At 37.3% G+C, this 19,942-nt stretch overlaps 1 protein-coding gene across 4 annotated transcripts in view; it reads left to right on the top strand.

The window, feature by feature from the left end:
* Positions 1 to 19,942, top strand: part of ANLN (anillin, actin binding protein) — a 61,067-nt gene that overhangs the window by 15,301 nt on the left and 25,824 nt on the right. For all 4 annotated transcript variants that reach the window (XM_070787844.1, XM_070787843.1, XM_070787841.1 and 1 more), the window contains exons 4-15: positions 155 to 540; positions 1,660 to 1,888; positions 3,931 to 4,121; positions 4,408 to 4,515; positions 9,457 to 9,580; positions 13,188 to 13,298; positions 14,301 to 14,539; positions 15,218 to 15,363; positions 16,669 to 16,816; positions 17,707 to 17,842; positions 18,452 to 18,634; positions 19,602 to 19,728. In XM_070787844.1, coding sequence (XP_070643945.1) covers positions 155 to 540; positions 1,660 to 1,888; positions 3,931 to 4,121; positions 4,408 to 4,515; positions 9,457 to 9,580; positions 13,188 to 13,298; positions 14,301 to 14,539; positions 15,218 to 15,363; positions 16,669 to 16,816; positions 17,707 to 17,842; positions 18,452 to 18,634; positions 19,602 to 19,728 — 2,128 coding nt within the window. The remainder of the gene's footprint in view (positions 1 to 154; positions 541 to 1,659; positions 1,889 to 3,930; positions 4,122 to 4,407; positions 4,516 to 9,456; positions 9,581 to 13,187; positions 13,299 to 14,300; positions 14,540 to 15,217; positions 15,364 to 16,668; positions 16,817 to 17,706; positions 17,843 to 18,451; positions 18,635 to 19,601; positions 19,729 to 19,942) is intronic.

Here is a 19,942-nt window from a genome sequence, read left to right as displayed (position 1 = left end):
TAATTTGGGTCAAGTATCTGGTTTGAAAATATATTGTCAAATTTAAGCAGTTTGGTAGTTTCATGTGTATTAGAAAAGCTTTTTTTTTTTTGGAGTGATCCCTTTATTACATACACATATACCTCATGGACTTTAACTTTCAAAACATTTTCAGATGATATACCTGAAAGCTCACCCATCTCAGCAATGCCATCAGAGGAAAAGGCTGCCTCCCCTCCCAAACCATCCCTTTCAGATGCCTCAGCAACTCCAGTTGGGAGAAGGGGCCGACTGGCCAACCTTGCTGCAACTATTTGTTCCTGGGAAGATGATGTAAAAACCTCATCTGCAAAGCAAAACAGTGTGCAAGAACAGCCTGGTACCACTTGTTTATCCAAATTTTCCTCTGCAAGTGGAGCATCTGCTAGGATCAATAGCAGCAGTGTTAAGCAGGAAGCTACATGCTGTTCCCAAAGGGATGGCGATGCCTCTTTGAATAAAGCCTCATCCTCAAGTGCTGTGGGTGCATCTTTGATTAACGTTGCGATTTCTAGCCCTGGGGTAAGTAAATATAATTTTGGTATTTGGTAACCTTTTTGTTTGTTGTTATAAGAAATAATTTATGTTATATATATATATATATATGTCTGTAGGTATGTATTTTATAACATATATAGAGGATGTTTATGTATTTTTAGAGTATTTCATAGAAAGTAAAAAATCATAAATTTGATATTCTGACCCAAGTTATCAATTAACAACTAAATTATACAAATTTAATGTACTTCCAAAATATGTGCTTTTGAATGATGGAGCCTCTTCTTACTCATCACGAGAGCCTGAAAATTACCTTCTCTATTAAAATGCTCTATGTATGTGTATAAATACAAGAAAGACATCAAATATCGCTGAAAGCTAGTAGCTGTAGTTACCTCCAGAAGGCAGTTGTCAAGGGTGGGTATGATGCTTTCACTGATACCCTTTTGAAGTATTTGAAAGATTACCCTGCCCATGTGTTATCTCAATGGTTTTTAAAAATAACATGAAAAAAACAAAAACGAAAAAAAAAAATGTTGTGTTTCTGAGCATTATCTTTAAGTGTAGAGCTCAGTTTTAGAATGACACCTGCATTCAATCCCAGCCCTGCCACAAAATTAGAAGTGTGGCTTTGGAGAAGTTACTTAATCTTGTGAGACTATTTTTCCATTTGTAAAATGGGAAAGAAAAGGTTGTGGGAGGATTAAATGAGATAATGTTCATAAAGCACTTAGTATGGTACTTCGCACATAGTAAGTAGTACTTATAATTCGCCTTTAAGTACATGATACATGATTTAATTAAAATACAAATATATATGTATTTGGCCAATACAGTTAATATTCATAAGGGTACTAGTATGATGATACAAAAGAAATTGTTTTTTAAAATAGTGAGTAACCCTCTCCCTTGTACTAAATTACCCATCAGAATATTATGTAGACTAAACTACATAATTTGAATAATCACATTTTCTAAGTTAATTTTTTTCAAACCTTTCAAATTAATTTGATCTATTAGAGAGCAAGAAACTTGTTTACATGAGTGTACAAAAAGGCTATCAAGAATATAGGATTTGAATTATTTTGTTGTAGAAATATCTTTAACTATTGTGTTGTTATTTACCCTGTTATCATGTTTCAGAAAGCTACTTCTTCCCCAGTGAAATCTTCTACAACATCCATCACCAGTGCTAAAAATTGTAAGGTCCAAAATCCTGAACTACTTCAAAAAACCTCTGTTAGTCCTCTGAAAACAGAAGTATCAAAACCAGTTGAGAAGTCAGCTGTATCCCGTACAGTTCGGCCCAAGGAAGAATTAAACAGAGAAATTTGTCTGTGGTCTCAACCTAAGGACAAATCTGCAACACCAGGTTACATATTTTGAAAAAATCTAAAGTACTGCTGACTATTTTCAGGGTGTCTGTTCTTAGCATTTTAAATATCCAGTTGTGAATATTATAGTGTTGGTTTACCAGGGCAAATGCCTGAATGCATCAGTGAGATTTCTTCAAAGTCAACTTTAATTGAGCGAATGAATATTCGTTATTGTAGATTAGCCCAGTTACTGGTCAAAAAGTTTAACTTGTTACATTTTAACAGTTTAAGCATTTTTTTTTTTCTCGAATGACCATGCTAGATACTTTCTTCTATACCTAAAAATCACATTTTAAGGATATAATGCAGAAACATTCTTATAACCAAGTGTGCAGAGCAGTGTGTCTCAAACTGCACTATGACACATCCCTAGTAGCAAAGGGAAGAGAATATGTATACAGATGACTCTACTCTCATTAAATTTATATGTGTGTATACTGTACGTGAATATATACATAGGAAAATTCAGTTTTCCTATAGTAAATTGATGCTCCAGGAAGTTCATATTTATCTTGTGTATACTTCTGGTATACCCCCACCTGATTGAGAAACACAGGACTAAAAATTATCTCTCAAATATATGGTAATATAGTTTACTTTGAGCTATATTCTTTTTCATTAGAACTGCTTTTTGTATTAATTCTCAATTTTAACTTCTTAAAAATATAATATCTCCAGAAACAATAGTTCATCATAAAAGAGAAGTCATACAGAGATAAGAGTGGGGAATCCATTAGTTACAGGATAAGTAGAATCTAGCAGTCAGTTTCCAGATGAGCTGAAATGAGAAACAATAGCAAAATCCCCATGTGAAATTAGACTATGACTCCCAGTATTCTAAAGACTTATGGCATAGATAAGAATGACATAAATAAGAAGTATTCTTGGGAAGTCTCTGCTGATGCATTCGTTGGTTAGGACTTGTTGCTTTCACTGCTATCATGGGTCAAATTCTGCCCTTTACTTGTTTTTGCAAATAAAGTTTTATTGGAACACAGCCACACCCATTTACTGTCTGTGGCTGCTTTCATGCTTCCGTGCAGGATTGAGTAGTTGTGGAATGTGCGATGGCCATATGGCCTGCAGAGCCCAGAATATTTACTCTTTGGCTACTTATGGGAAAATGTTTACCACCTCCTTTTATGTAGTACAACCCTAGCATTGTTGTAGTGGAAGTGATATATAGTCCACTTGTATTTTAAATGTATTTCATACTATTTAAAATAAGTACTAAGACTTGGTGAAATCAAGACATACTTTGATAAACTAAATTATCCTTAATTATCATTTTTTAAAAAGGATTTAATCACTGGATTTTCATGTTATACTTCCTAAAATAAAATAAAATAAATTGGACTGTAGAGATATTAGTAATTGAGTTATCATGGCCAGGATACTTGGTGTTTGCTGCTGCTAAGTCGCTTCAGTCGTGTCCGACTCTGTGCGACCCCATAGACTGCAGCCCACCAGGCTCCCCCGTCCCTGGGATTCTCCAGGCAAGAACACTGGAGTGGGTTGCCATTTCCTTCTCCAATGCATGGAAGTGAAAAGTGAAAGTAAAGTCGCTCAGTCGTGTCCAACTCCCAGTGACCTCATGGACTGCAGCCTACCAGACTCTGCCGTCCGTGGGATTTTCCAGGCAAGAGTACTGGAGTGGGGTGCCATTGCCTTCTCCACTTGGTGTTTAGGGCATATCATTAATGCACATACAGTCAATTTCCAATTATTTAGGTTCTGACTAAGTAGTTTAAGGGTTTTCTAATCCCCTCTGTCCTCTCACTCTACCTTTTAAAATTTTTTTGTGTTTTTTAAAGTATTAAATCCTATAAAGCAAATTTTGGGATATAGAACTAAATAGTATGGTTAAAAAAAGTATTTTTAAGTTTTTTGAACTATTTTCCTACTGTTTTCTTTCTGAATGAATATTCCTAGTAGAATAAAAGCATTTTGGAGCTGAACTGGATTTAGAACATTTCCCATAGAAATCATAATTGTTATTTATTCTAAGTAGCCTCTAAAATGTGTGTATTTTCTTTAGGAGGATCAGGAATTAAGCCTTTTCTGGAACGCTTTGGAGAGCGTTGTCAAGAACATAGCAAAGAAAGTCCAGCTCGTAGTACACCCCATAGGACTCCCATTATCACGCCAAATACAAAGGCCATACAAGAAAGATTATTCAGGCAAAACGCGTCTTCATCTACTACTCACCTAGCACAGCAACTCAAGCAGGTATATCTTACTGTGTTTAACATTATTCATTATGTAGCCTCAGTATAGGACCTAGATGTCAAATTCTGATGCCAGTCTTTATGACTGAGATGAATAGCATCTTGATTCTCTGTATCACTTATTTCAAATTAAAAGTGTTGTTGTCTTATATTCCATGTATATTATGACTTTTTTAATCTTAAAAATGAAGAGAAAAAAAAATGAAGAGAAGCAAAGTTAGTAGTATTTGGATATTATTAAACGTACTTTTGGCTCTTGTGTAAAATAAAGATTTTGATGGTTTTAGGAACGTCAAAAAGAACTAGCATGTCTTCGTAGCCGATTTGACAAGGGCAGTTTATGGAGTGCAGAAAAAGGCGAAAACTCAAAAAGCAAACAACTAGAAACCAAACAGGTAACATAAACAAGAACTGGGATTTAACTTGTAGTTCTGTATTGTAAAATAGTTCTCTATACAGTTTCTTGTTCTGATTAACTATGCTGCTTTCCATTCATAAACTCTTTAAATGTTCATACCAACTTGGCTTTTCTCTTGTGATATTTTGCCATTTAATGGAACTTCTAACCATGTTTATGATGACCTACTTAAAATCAAATTTAAAAAGTATTCTCACCTTCAACTGATTTCAGATTCCTTTTGACATTCTATTTAGATGTTGATTTTCAAATGTTTCTCAGAATCTACTTTTATCAGTAATGATTATATATCTCTCCTCAAATATCATACATTTATACTACCTGTAATCGTTTTAGTCACCAAATGCCTCCCAGATTTCTTTTTGCTTATATTGTTCTACGTGCTAAGTCGCTTCAGTCGTATCCGACTCTTTTTGAGCCTGTGAACCGTAGCCCACCAGGCTCCTCTGTCCATGGGATTCTCCAGGCAAGAATATTGGAGTGGGTTGCCATGCCCTCCTCCAGGGGATTTTCCTGACCCAGGGATTGAACCCACATCTCTTATGTCTCCTGTATTGGCAGGCAGGTTCTTTACCATCAGTGCCACCTGGGAAGCCTCTTACCCATACTACTTCTCATAGTATAATTTCATGGATAAGCCTTCAGCAAAATTCCTACTGTGTTAAACTCTCTTCTATTTCATCTACATGCCTATTGTGTACAAAAATACTATGTTAGGAGATAAATATGCATATATATTACTTATAATTTTATTAAATATGATTGATATACAGCACTGTATAAGTTTAAGGTATACAGCATAATGACTGACATTATGAAATGATGACCCCAATAAATTTAGTGACTCTCCATCATCTCAGATATAAAATTAAAGAAGGAGAATAAAACATATTTTCCTTGTGATGTGAACTCTTAGGATTTACTCTTTCATATTTAATTTAACAGTAGTGTTAATTATGTTAGTCATGTTGTACATTATACCTCTAGTACTCATTTGTCTTATAACTGGAAGTTTGTACCTTTTGACCACCTTCATCTAATTCCACATCTCCCTCCCACCTCCTCTGGTAACCACAAAGCTGATCTTTTTCCCTATGAATTTGTTTGGTTTTTGAAGTATAATTGACCAACAGTACTATGCTAGTTCCCACACAATATAGTGATTCATTATTTCTATAGATTACAAAATGGTCATTGTGTTAAGTCTAGTTACTCTTTGTCACCATACAAAGGTATTACTTTATTATTGACTGTATTCCCCGTGCTGTACATTTCATCCCTGTAACCCATTTATTTTGTAACTGGAAGTTGTACATCTTACTTTCCCTGTGTTAGGTTACATTTTTAAGCTAAAAACAATAGAATTACATTTAACATGGATACCAGTAGAAATAGAATAATACATTTAACCATATTCTTTGAAAAGGATCTATTTGATTTTATTTTTTTACCAGTTCCCTTGCTTAGCAAATCATGCTTCCCAAAGTTCTGATCTCTCTTTTTTTTTTTTTGTCTCACTTGTCCTGGAACATCTCTTTCCCATCCTCATATCTAGCTTCAGCCAATCACAGAAATTCTGATGATGCTTGGCTGCACTGCCCTCACCTCTCTCCTGAACTCTAGTCGAGCTTTGGTTGACTGGAAGAGCTTTCTTTGCTGGAGTATCTTCCCCAGATAGTCTCTGTCTTCACTTAGGGCTTTACTGTATACTTCCTCATCTAAAACAATCCGGTAGTTCTTCCTTGGCTCCTTCCTTTTGTTAGTGTCTTTCTTCCCACTGGCCTCTAGCACATATTATGCATAAATACACACACATCCAGTGATATGTTTTCTAAATATGTTGCCAAGCTGCCTTGACCTCTGTATTTTCCTCTGCCATTGCCTTTACCCTCACATGAGCACCTTGCTTTTAGTCTGGCTACTCTCCAGTCCACTGCTAACCCACTGCTGCCAGAAAAATATTTCCAAGAGGCAGATAAGCATGTATTCCTTTGCTTAAAATCCTGGAGAGCTTCCCATAGCCGTCATCAGAAGAGTGTCTAAAGTGCTGGATTTGATGGCTAGAATCATTCAGAAACCTGACTTCTCTTCACTGCTCCTCTGCATGTGTGCTTCAGCCCTGTCATGCAGACTATTTGCAGTTTCTTGAGTGTACCCATGTTTTCAGATCTGTTTGTCTTTGCTTTGCTAGTCCCCCTGGGTGAAGTATCTCTGTGATGAGCTGCTTCATTAAGAATAGGTCAAACTTTAATTACCTTTGGAAATTTTTACTTGGTCCTTTCCCCAGTTCCCCTCCCTCCTTGTTTGGGTCCGTGCCATCCTGTTTTTACCTCACTAGAATATTTATTTTCCTGTAAGTGTTTTAACTTTGCTTTCCAGCACTGTATGAGAGCCACATTCTTTTCTATCTGTGTTCTTAGGCCTTGGCTCATAGTAGGAACTCAGTAAATTTGTCTTTGGAGGAAGTTCAGTTCAGTGCAGTCGCTCAGTCATGGCCGACTCTGCAACCCCATGGACTGCAGCACACAAGGCTTCCCTGTCCATCAACAACTGGAGCTTACTCAAACTCATGTCTATTGAATCGGTGATGCCATCCAACCATCTCATCCTCTGTTGTCCCCTTCTCCTTCTGCCTTCAATCTTTCCCAGCATCAGGGTCTTTTCAAATGAGTCAGTTCTTCACATCAGGTGGCCAAAGTTTCAGCTTCAGCATCAGTCCTTCCAATGAATATTCAGGACTGATTTCCTTTAGGAGGAAGAAATGAATGGGCTAATCCTTCCCACTAGCATTTGTTGTTCAGTCGTCCATTGAGTCAGTGATGTCATCCAATCATCTCATCCTCTATTGCCCCCTTCTCCTGTGCTCAGTCTTTCCCAGCATCAGGGTCTTTTCCAATGAATCAGCTCTTTGCATCAGGTGGCCATAATATTGGAGCTTCAGCATCAGTTCTTCTAAAGAATATTCAGAGTTGATTTCCTTTAGGATTGATTGGTTTGATCTTCTTGCTTTCCAAGGGACTCTTGAGAGTCTTATTACAGCACCATAGTTCGAAAGCATCGGTTCTTCTACGCTCAGCCTTCTTTATCGTCCAGCTCTCACATCTGTACATGGCTACTGGAAAAACCATAGCTTTGACTATATGGACCTTTGTTGGCAAAGAGATGTCTCTGCTTTTTAATATGCTGTCTAGGTTTGTCATAGTTTTTCTTCAAGGAGCAAGCTGGAAAAACCATCACTTTGACTCGACGGACCTTTGTCGGAAAAGTAATGTCTCTGCTTTTTAATATGCTGTCTAGGTTTGTCATAGTTTTTCTTCAAGGAGCAAGCTGGAAAAACCATTACTTTGACTAGACAGACCTTTGTCGGAAAAGTAATATCTCTGCTTTTTAATATTCTGTCTAGGTTTGTCATAGTTTTTCTTCCAAGGAGCAAACGTCTTTTAATTTCATGGCTGCAGTCACTGACCACAGTGATGTTAGAGCCCACAGAAATAAAATCTGCCACTAATTCCATTTTTTCTGCATTTAAATTTCCCATGAAGTGGTGGGGCCAAGATGCCATGATCATAACAAAAGCAACTCTTTAAATCTCCCTTCTCTTCCCTTTCTTTGCCTCCTTTTCATCTAGACTCTTCCAAAGGAGTGTCTCTACTTGTATCTTGCAGTTTTTCTCTTCTTCTTTCTTGATCTCTCCACTCATGCTCTCACCACTACCTTTATCAAATTCACCAATGATCTTCAGAATCACTTTTCTAGTGTTTAACTTGACCTGTTAGCAGCAGTTGACTTTGTGAATCACTCCCTTTTGTCTGAAGCACCTTCTTCACTTGGTTGCCAGTATGTTACAGTCTCATGGTTTTCCTTTTCTTTCTCTAGAAAATACAGAGCAACAGATCTTTAAAGTTTTTGTGTTAAATGATTCCTAAAAAATCTGTGGACTCCTTCCCTAGACAGTTGTACATATGCATTTAAAGAAAATTCTGAACACAGTATTGGGAGAGTTCAAGGGTCTTCCCACTTCAGAATTCATCTGTGGTACCCATAGAAAAAGCAACCTAAGTGATGGGAAGAGAAAGCAGTTGAGTGTGATGTAACTAAAGTCAAGGGAAGAAGGAGCCTTTCAGAAGGAAGGAGTGGTCAGTATTGTCACGTGTTTGTTGTAAATGTGGACTGAACCGAGATCACAGTAAGGAGCTTGTTGTGACTTGGCAGAACCTTTTGGTGAAGTGGTGAGGGTAGGAGGCAGGTAATGGGTGAAGAGTAGAGTCCATTAGTATAGGCAGTCCCAGAAGTTTGTCTCTAAAGGGCAGGGAGCAAAGATATGGTGGCTGAAAAGGGATGTGGAAGTATATAGTTTTAGCTTGTATTTGTTTTGTTCTTCTTGAGGAGACTTAGTTATTTTTTCCTCTTATTTGCCTTTCACTTGAATTGGTTTATCTAAAGCTGAACTCTGATGTGAATTTTCATTCTCTCTTGCCTGCTGCTGCTGCTAAGTCACTTCAGTCATGTCTGACTCTGTGCGACCCCATAGACGGCAGCCCACCAGGCTCCCCCGTCCCTGGGATTCTCCAGGCAAGAACACTGGAGTGGGTTGCCATTTCCTTTTCCAATGCAGGAAAGTGAAAAGTAAAAGTGAAGTCGCTCAGTCGTGTCCAACTCCTAGCGAACCCATGGACTGCAGCCTACCAGGCTTCTCCATTGCCTAGTGGTCTCTAAAAAAAATTATGTACTGTGAATTATCAGGAGTATGAACTAGTGTTCTAAACATGGCTGGACCTTCTCAACATTCATTTTCTGTTTTGTTCTGAGGAAGTTTATTTCTAACAATGACTCTTATTTGTTTCATTTAATAACATGTAAAAAGACAAGATTTATAGTTTTGAGAAATAAAATTTACATCTTCATTTGCTTTTTGCAGGAAATTCACTGTCAGAGCACTCCCCTCAAAAAACAAGTTGATCCAAGTACCCCATCACTTACAGTAACAGAAAAGGTGACAGAAAATCAGACACCAGCAAACCCTTCTAGTAGAGAAACTTCAGGTAAGCATTTTCTATTTCTATTTCACTTAAAATGTCAGTTTCAGTCTACCATAATTTTGGAAGCAGCAGAAATGCTGTTCTAGTGTAAAAAGACAAATTAATTTTTTTGTTTGTTTCTAGCTGTGCTATATGCTTCTTCCTTAGTTTTCTTTCCAGAGTGAGAACTCATACTCTTAATGAGAGTATAAATTTACTATAAATATTTTTTGGAGAAAAACTTAGTAGTATCTATTGAATTGTAAAGTGTGTGTACTCCTTATTCAACTTCTTTGCAAGTGTTTCTGTAAGTTGAATTCTTAGAACTAGTGTGCAATGGATGTATGTACAAATTTATTAGTTGTTGCATCTTTTGTAATAGTGGTAAGATTTAAATAACTTAAATGCCCATCAGTAGAAGACTGTAAATAAATTGTGCTAAATCCATGTAATTGAGTATTATGTAGCTGTTTAAAAAAAGTAAGGCGTATGTAGTGACATTTAATATATCATAGACAATAATTCACCATCTTAACAGTTTTTAAGTATGCAGTTCAGTAGTATATTCACATTGTTGAGGAACTTTAATCAGGCAAAACTAAAACTATATCCATTAAACAACAACTCCCCTTTCCCCCTCTTCAGCCTTTGGTCACCAGCATTCTACTTTCTGTTTCTGTCAATTTGACTGCCTTAGATAGCTCATATAAGTGCAGTCATATGGTATCTGTATTTTTGTGACTGGCATATTTAATTTAACATAATGTCCCAGGGTTCATCCATGTTGACATGTCATATGTCAAGTGTGTGACATGATTATTTTCCTTTTTAAGGCTGAATAATATTTTCTTGTGTATGTATACCATATTTTGTTTATCTATTATCCATTGATGGACATGTGGATTGTTTCTACTTCTTAGCTATCGTGGGTAGTGGTGTTATGAACACGGGTGTGCAAATATCTCTTTGAGACCCTGCTTTTAATTCTTGTGGCTATATACCCAGAAGTGGAATTGCTTGATCATATAGTAGTTCTACTTTTAATATTTCTGAGGCACTGTTATACTGGTTTCCACATTGGTTACATTATTACATCCTGGTCACACAGTGTTGTCACCAGTGCATGCGGGTTCCGATTTCTCCTCACTCTCGTCAACACTTGATATTTTTTGTGTGTTCTTGATAGTAGGCATCCTAATAGGTATGAGTTGTTAGCTCATTGTGATTTTGATTAACATTTCTCCTGTGATTGGTGATGTTGAGCATCTTTTCATATGCTGGTTGGCCATTCGTATATCATCTTTGGAGAAATGTCTGTTCATATCCTTTGCCCATTTTTTAAATCAGGTTGATTTTTTTGAGTTGTAGGAGTCCTTTTTATATTCTTAATACTAACTTCTTAGATATATGATTTGCAGATATTTTCTTGAATTCAGTAGGTTGATTTTTCACTCTGTTGACTGTGTTCTTTGATATATAAACATTTTTTTTAATTGATGTGTAGTTGTGAAAGTGCTGGACTCAATATGCCAGCAAATTTGGAAAACTCACCAGTGGCCACAGGACTGGAAAAGGTCAGTTTTCTTTCCAATCCCAAAGAAAGGCAATGCCAAAGAATGCTCAAACTACTGGATAATTGCACACATCTCACACGCTAGTACAGTAATGCTCAAAATTCTCCAAGCCAGGCTTCAGCAATATGTGAACCATGAACTTCCTGATGTTCAAGCTGGTTTTAGAAAAGGCAGAGGAACCAGAGATCAAATTGCCAACATCCGCTGGATCATCGAAAAAGCAAGAGAGTTTCAGAAAAACATCTATTTCTGCTTTATTGACTATGCCAAAACCTTTGACTGTGTGGATCACAATAAACTGTGGAAAATTCTGAAAGAGATGGGAATACCAGACCACTTGACCTGCCTCTTGAGAAACCTATATGCAGGTCAGGAAGCAACAGTTAGAACTGGACATGAAACAACAGACTGGTTCCAAATAGGAAAAGGAGTACGTCAAGGCTGTATACTGTCACCCTGCTTATTTAACTTCTATGCAGAGTACATCATGAGAAACGCTGGGCTGGAAGAAGCACAGGCTGGAATCAAGATTGCCAGGAGAAATATCAATAATCTCAGATATGCAGATGACACCACCCTTATGGCAGAAAGTGAAGAGGAACTAAAAAGCCTCTTGTTGAAAGTGAAAGAGAGGAGTGAAAAAGTTGGCTTAAAACTCAACATTCAGAAAATTAAGATCATGGCATCTGGTCCCATCACTTCATGGGATATAGATGGGAAAACAGTGGAAACAGTGTCAGACTTTTTTTGGCTCCAAAATCACTGCAGATGGTGATTGCAGCCATGAAATTAAAAGACGCTTACTCCTTGGAAGGAAAGTTATGACCAACCTAGATAGCATGTTAAAAAGCAAAGATATTACTTTGCCAACAAAGGTCCATCTAGTCAAGGCTATAGTTTTTCTAGTGGTCACATATGGATGTGAGAGTTGGACTGTGAAGAAAGCTGAGCACTGAAGCATTGATGCTTTTGAACTGCGGTGTTGGAGAAGACTCTTGAGAGTCCCTTGGACTGCAAGGAGATCCAGCCAGTCCATGGAGATCAGTCCTGGGTGTTCATTGGAAGGACTGATACTAAAGCTGAAACTCCAGTACTTTGGCCACCTCATGCGAAGAGCTGACTCATTGGAAAAGACTCTGATGCTGGGAGGGATTGGGGGCAGGAGGAGAAGGGGACGACAGAGGATGAGATGGCTGGATGGCATCACCGACTGGATGGACATGAGTTTGAGTAAACTTCGGGAGTTGGTGATGGATGGGGAGGCCTGGTGTGCTGCGATTCATGGGGTCGAGAAGAGTCGGATACGACTGGGTGACTGAACTGAATTGAACTAACTGATTTACAATATTATCTTAGTTTCAGGTGTACAGTGATTAAACATTTTTATAGATTATACTCCATTTGAGTTATTATAAAATATTGTTCCGTGTGTTTACTGTGCCCTGCTTGCCACAAAAGTTTTTCAGTTTGATATAGTCCCATTGTCTATTTTTGCTTTTGCTGTCTGTGCTTTTTGTGTTATACACAGGAAATCACCAAATCCAGTGTCATAAAGCTTTCCCTCTGTTTTCTTGTGGGAGTTTTGTAGTTTTGAATCTTATTAGGTCTTTAATCTATTTTTAGTTGACTTTTGTATATGGCATCAGATAAAAGTCTAACTTAATTCCTTGGATGTAGCTATCCAGTTTTTCTAACATTATCCTTTCTTCATTGAATTATCATGGCAGCTTTGACCATATATTTGAAATTTTCTTTTTGGGCTCTCTATTCTTTCCCATTTGTCTATATGTCTATCTTTATGTTGGTACCATACTGTATTGATTATTATAGCTTTATAATATATTTTGAAATGAGGAAATGTCAGTCTTTTAACTTTGTTCTCTTTCAAAATTGTTTTAGATATTCAGAGGTTCTGAAGTTCCGTACAAATTTTAGGACAGACTTTCCATTTCTCCAAAAAGCTCTGTTGGGATTTTGATAGGAATTGCATTAAGAGTCTTTTACTGAACAATTCTAAGTTTTTATATATATTCAAATTGTTTTTCCTATTTTTTTAGATTTTACTGAATGTGAAATGACTAAGTCTAGCCCTTTGAAAATAACACTGTTTTTAGAAGAGGACAAATCCTTAAAAGTGACATCAGAACCAAAGGTTGAACAGCAGACTGGTTGGTTTTCATTGTTTTTATTCTTTGTTTCTTATTAACTCTGGATATGCTAGGAGAATTAGTATTCTCATATTCAAATATGTAGAGTTCTATATTTCAAAATATTTTATGATTTTATAATCCCCTTTTTAAAAAAAATAGGAAATATTCTTGCTTTTGCAAAATACGGTACTGTTAACAGTTATCTTTAGGTCCCATGCCCTGTGAAAATGTGATTAAGGCTGTCACTTCGTTTCACAGGGAAAGGAAATGTGCTACCCTTCCACACTCTGCATGTACAGTTGGGAGAAATCAGTGCCCTTGAAGTTTATTTGTGAACCCTGCCCTTATTTGTGATATTATTATTGTCCTGTTATTGACTACAGTGTGAAAAGACAGTTCTCAGCACGAGAAAGAGAATTATTTGAAAGAGTATTTTGTGTAAATCTGAAGCTTTGGCTATTATCTTGCAGTTTGAGTGCTTAATATTCTTAAACCTGTAGCACTGAATCAGCTTTTGATCGTTCCTACCTTCATTACTTCAGAGAAGGCAGTGGCACCCCACTCCAGTACTCTTGCCTGGAAAATCCCATGGGTGGAGGAGCCTGGTAGGCTGCAGTCCATGGGGTCGCTAAGAGTCGGACACGACTGAGCGACTTCACTTTCACTTTTCACTTTCATGCATTGGAGAAGGAAATGGCAACCCACTCCAGTGTTCTTGCCTGGAGAATCCCAGGGACGGGGGAGCCTGGTGGGCTGCCGTCTCTGGAGTTGCACAGAGTCGGACACGACTGAAGCGACTTAGCAGCAGCAGCAGCAGCAAACTTCATTACTTAGAAAATGTTATTGGAACATTATAGCAGTATTCTGTTTCTTTTTGTTTTGTTTGTATAGGAGGTACATTTTGGGGCTTTTTTCCCCCCCTATTTATTGAGTAAGCATATGAATGTTAAGTCTTCTCTGTTATCCCTTTAATTCTAAAAGGTCTGAATCACAGTGTTCACCTATTGAAATGTTTTTCAGAAGTGGTACGTGAAATTGAGATGAGCGTGGATGATGATGATGATATCAATAGTTCAAAAGTAATTAATGACATCTTCAGTGATGTCCTAGAGGAAGGTGGACTAGATGTGGAAAAGAACCAAGAGGAGTTGGATCAAGCAGATGCAGAAAGCAGCGAAGAACAGGAAGATGCACTAAATATTTCCTCGATGTCTTTGCTTACTCCATTAGCACAGACAGTTGGTGTGGTAAGTCCAGAGGTAAGACAGGACTAAATGTAAATAGGCCCAGGACATAAAGAAACTAAGTAGAATTAGCATCTCTTTTTGTTTTAGTTGGTACCTGGGGATTTGGCACGCTATAGCCAGGGATATTTTGCAAACTTGATGTTAACTCTCTTAGAAGAGAGTTTAAAACTCTTCATTGGTTTCCTGTTGGCATCAGATGAAATCCAAACTGTAACATGGCTTAAAAAGCAAGCTACTTGGGCTCACATCCTGGCTCTGCCATGTACTGGTGTTTATTGGTCAGGTTATTTAAACTTTTTGTGGCAATTAAATGTTAAATTAGGTTAAAACCAGTACCTCCATCATGGAGTTGAAGTGCATATTAAACTGTATTAGAATATCAGTATTTAGCACAAGACAGGTAAATAACATTTATTAGCTGTCACTCTGAACTGAATAACTACAGCTTTTTTGGAAATTGATTCAATTAGAAATATTTTTTAAAAAAGAGTTACAAGTGTAGGCTTCAGCTGTCTATGAATTTTTATTCATATACTTTTTAGGAACATAGTTTGTCTTGTTTTTATAGTGAATCGGTCAACATATTGGATATTTATTTTCTAGTAATAGAGAAGGCATTCAATTCCTCAGATTTCTCATTTAGAATCAATGTCATCCATAAAATCTAATATCTGATGTGCCTTCCTGCAGAGTTTAGTTTCTTCACCTAGATGGGAAGTGAAAGACACCAGCATCAGTGATGAAAGTCCAAAGCCAGGAAAATTCCAAAGAACCCGTGTCCCTCGAGCTGAGTCTGGTGATAGCATTGGTTCTGAAGATCATGATCTTCCTTATAGGTGAGAATATCTTGGAAGACATTCAGTCACTAAGGGTCATCAGATCAGATCAGTCGCTCAGTTGTGTCCGACTCTTTGCGACCCCATGAATCGCAGCACGCCAGGCCTCCCTGTCCATCACCAACTCCCGGAGTTCACTGAGACTCACGTCCATCGATGTCATCCAGCCATCTCATCCTCTGTCGTCCCCTTCTCCTCCTGCCCCCAATCCCTCCCAGCATCAGAGTCTTCTCCAATGAGTCAGCTCTTCGCATGAGGTGGCCAAAGTACTGGACTTTCAGCTTTAGCATCATTCCTTCCAAAGAAATCCCAGGGCTGACCTCCTTCAGAATGGACTGGTTGGATCTCCTTGCAGTCCAAGGGACTCTCAAGAGTCTTCTCCAACACCACAGTTCAAAAGCATCAATTCTTCGGCGCTCAGCCTTCTTCACACAGTCCAACTCTCACATCCATACATGACCACAGGAAAAACCATAGCCGTGACTAGACGGACCTTTGTTGGCAAAGTAATGTCTCTGCTTTTGAATATGCTATCTAGGTTGGTCATAACTTTCCTTCCAAGGAGTAAGCGTCTTTTAATTTCATGGCTGCAGTCACCATCTGCAGTGATTTTGGAGCCCCCCAAAATAAAGTCTGACACTGTTTCCCCATCTATTTCCCATGAAGTGATGGGACCGGATGCCATGATCTTCGTTTTTTGAATGTTGAGCTTTAAGCCAACTTTTTCACTCTCCACTTTCACTTTCATCAAGAGGCTTTTGAGTTCCTCTTCACTTTCTGCCATAAGGGTGGTGTCATCTGCATATCTGAGGTGATTGGTATTTCTCCTGGCAATCTTGATTCCAGCTTGTGCTTCTTCCAGCCCAGTGTTTCTCATGATGTACTCTGCATATAAGTTAAATTAGCAGGGTGACAATATACAGCCTTGGCGTACTCCTTTTCCTATTTGGAACCAGTCTGTTGTTTCATGTCCAGTTCTAACTGTTGCTTCCTGACCTGCATATAGGTTTCTCAAGAGGCAGATTAGGTGGTCTGGTATTCCCATCTCTTTCAGAATTTTCCACAGTTTATCATGGTTTAGGTTAAAATAAGAAGTCTTGTTATTTATACTTATAATGTTATTAATGTTAATCTTCATAAAACTTTGAAATAGCTTTGGTCACCTTCTTTCACCCAGTGGCATTTTCCATTCTAGTGAAGTGTTCTGCCAATACTTTGCAATATTAGACTCTGCTGATACATTCAATAAAGCATAGTGCTTAGTGTGTTGCTGGATTCTTAAAGACTATAACTTATTTCCTGAAGCATCGATGCATATAGATCTCAAAGAGTCAAAGAAACGGACCGTCCTTCGATAAAGCAAGTGATTGTTCGGAAGGAAGATGTTACTTCAAAATTGGAAGAAAAAAAGAATGGTTTTCCTTGTCAGGTTAACATCAAACAGAAGATGCAGGTATGTGCTTCACTGGAAAGGGGGTTTGGAATGTTAACACCTTGAGACTGTGAGCTTCTTGAGGACAAGGACCCTGTCTTATTCATCTCTATCCAGGACTAGGATAGTCTCTGGCTTGCAGGGCCTCAGGAACTGTGTCCTGAATTCAGTCTGAGAAAAGTCCTCTTTACTGGAAAAGTTGGAAGCTTGTTTGATATTACTGAAATATTTACTTTTAAGAATGTTTGTCATATGCAAATGAACTTATCTATGAAGAAGAAGCTGACTCAGGTATAGAGAACAGACTTGTGGATGCCAAGTGAGGGACGAGGGGGAGGAATGGATTGGGAATTTGATTAGCAGATGCAAACTGTTACACATAGAGGGATAAACAGCCAAGTCCTACTGTATAGCATGCATGCTTGCTCAGTAGCTTGGGTTGTATCCCACTCTTTGTGACCCCATGGACCACAGTCCACCAGACCGCTCTGTCCCTGGGATTCTCTAGGCAAGAATACTGGAGTGGGTTGCCATTTCCTCCTCCAGGGGAACTCCTGACCCAGGAATCGAACCCACATCTCTTATGTCTCCTGCATTGGCAGGCTGCTTCTTTACCACTGGCATCACCTGGGAAGCCCTGAGTGGTGTAGCATAGAGAACTATATTCAGTATGATATATTGTATAGCACAGGGAACTATAGTCAATATCCTATGATAAGCCATAATGAAAAAGATATGTTAAATGTTTTTGGTGCATAGTCTAGAAACTTGAACAGTGAAACTACCATTTTGACTTTCCTCTCTGGAGATTTTAGAAATTACCTAATTGGATAAATTATAAATAAAGCTTAAATAAAGTAAAAATCATGATTCAATGTGAATTTTTTTTCTCCTCTCATTGGTTTCACTAGGAACTCAATAATGAAATAAATTTGCAGCAGACAGTGATCTATCAGGCTAGCCAGGCTCTTAACTGTTGTGTTGATGAAGAACATGGAAAAGGGTCACTGGAAGAAGCTGAGGCAGAAAGACTTCTTCTAATAGCAAGTATGTGTGTTACACCCAAAACAATTCCAACACAGTTTCACACCAGGAAAAGCTCATTTTGTCTAGTATATTCAGAAATTTCTAATTCTAGAGAAAGGGCTTTTTTTGATAAGTCTGTTTCAGCTGATCTGTTTTTAATTTTTTTTTTAATGTGGTTTGTGAAAACTTTGCATGTAAAATAAGGCGTAGTTTACATGAAAGGGTGAAAGAATCTGGAGTGCATCTGAAGAAATGTTGTAGAGTGTGCTGATAATGAATATATGAGTATATTTATACACACACACTATCTCTGTATGTGTAGCTAAAAACAAGTATATGAATTTTGTTGTGTGTGTATGTATGATGAAGGATGACAGGACACGTTAGGATGGAGAAATTAACCATACAAGAAAACTGACCAAAAGTTGGAGTATTGAGCATTTTGTGAACAGATGGGTGATCAGGGTTTTGCCTAACTACCTATCGCCTGTTTATATGAAGGAAGAGTTACTGATTTTGTCTTTGGTGTTGTGTACAGTTGCCACATGAGTGCATTTTCTTGCACTGGCTTCATTTAGAAACAATTGCAGTTTTAATATTTGAAATATTAACTTACATATTTCTATATAGCTGAGAAGAGAACACTTTTGATTGATGAGCTGAATAAATTGAAGAATGAAGGGCCTCAGAGGAAGAATAAGGCTGGTCCCATATCCCAAAGTGAATTTGTCCCTTCCAGAGGATCAATTACTTTGTCAGAAATCCGCTTGCCTCTAAAAGCAGATTTTGTCTGCAGTACAGCTCAGAAACCAGGTATGGTGATCTTTATTTTGTCACTTCCAGATCATATGTTAAATTATGAACGTCACCTAGGTTGGAATCATGCATATGGGAACAAGTAGAGCATCCGGAAAGAAGCAAGACTTGCATATCTTAAGCCTTGAGTTCCTTTTCTGTAAATATGTATCTAAAAATAACCAAGGAAAATTTTCATATATGATCTTACTGATTACAGAATAACACAAATGGCTCTAACTGAAAGTAGGGCTTGTTAAACATAATACTGAACATAAATTATCAAGGCGAGTTATTCTGATACAACAGACCATTTCACATTCATTAATTTTTTTGTGGAAAGTATTTGGCATCTAAAATAACTTATTTTACTTACTCTGTTCTATTTAAAATTCACTCCATTATGGAAATCTGTTGTTTGAATCCTGAATTACTGATTGTGGGAGTTAAGAGCATGATAGTATAGATATGTCTATTGAAATTTTATTTCGTTTAACCCTCTAGATTGAGTAAACTTTTCTAAGCTATGTATTCTACTTAAAATGATATTAAAACAAGGTGGATAAAGGAGGTTATGGCACTGGTATCTGAAAAATAGGACAAGGTGGTAACTTTCACAGAAATATAGTGTTTTAATTTCAGTTTTGAAATAACAAGCCAGAATATACCCTTTTGAATTATATACTATTAGCTGAAGAATTTCAGGTCAATAGGTAAAATTTAAAGTCAGCAGAAATTGAGGAATGTGTAGTGAAGTTTTTTCAGTTCACATAATAGGAAGATATCTTGATGATGCTATTCCAGGTATATGTCTGTCCGCTTATGTCTTGTCTTTTTGTGTGTGGTAAGTTGACTTTAGGAAGTTTTAAATAAATTTTATATAAATCAGTTGCAGTGTTACTTTAGTCATTTGATCTTCCAGAATGCTGATTAGCTAAATCTGATTCTGCTTGTGCTTATTAGATAATGTAATTATTTCTTGCAGATGCAGCAAATTACTATTTCTTAATTATACTAAAAGCAGGAGCTGAAAATATGGTAGCCACACCATTAGCAAGTACTTCAACTTCTCTTAACGGTGATGCTCTAACATTCACTACTACATTTACTCTGTAAGTAAATTAGGTTTTTGGTGGTTGAAACATGTTTTTCTTTTAATAGAATTAATATAGTCTAAGCATACAGATAGAATTCATAATCTTTGAACTGTAATCTGTATGTTGTTTTTATATGGACAAATATCTCATTTTTCAATTTGTTTATTTAACTCTTATGTTTCTGATCTTCCATTGAGTAGCATATTTCTTCCATGCGTCTACAGGTATT

Source organism: Bos indicus, chromosome 4, assembly GCF_029378745.1.
Source record: "Bos indicus isolate NIAB-ARS_2022 breed Sahiwal x Tharparkar chromosome 4, NIAB-ARS_B.indTharparkar_mat_pri_1.0, whole genome shotgun sequence".
Taxonomy (NCBI): Eukaryota; Metazoa; Chordata; class Mammalia; order Artiodactyla; family Bovidae; genus Bos; species Bos indicus.
The sequence above is the reverse complement of the archived record's forward strand: the minus strand, read 5'-3'. Positions and strand labels throughout refer to the sequence as shown.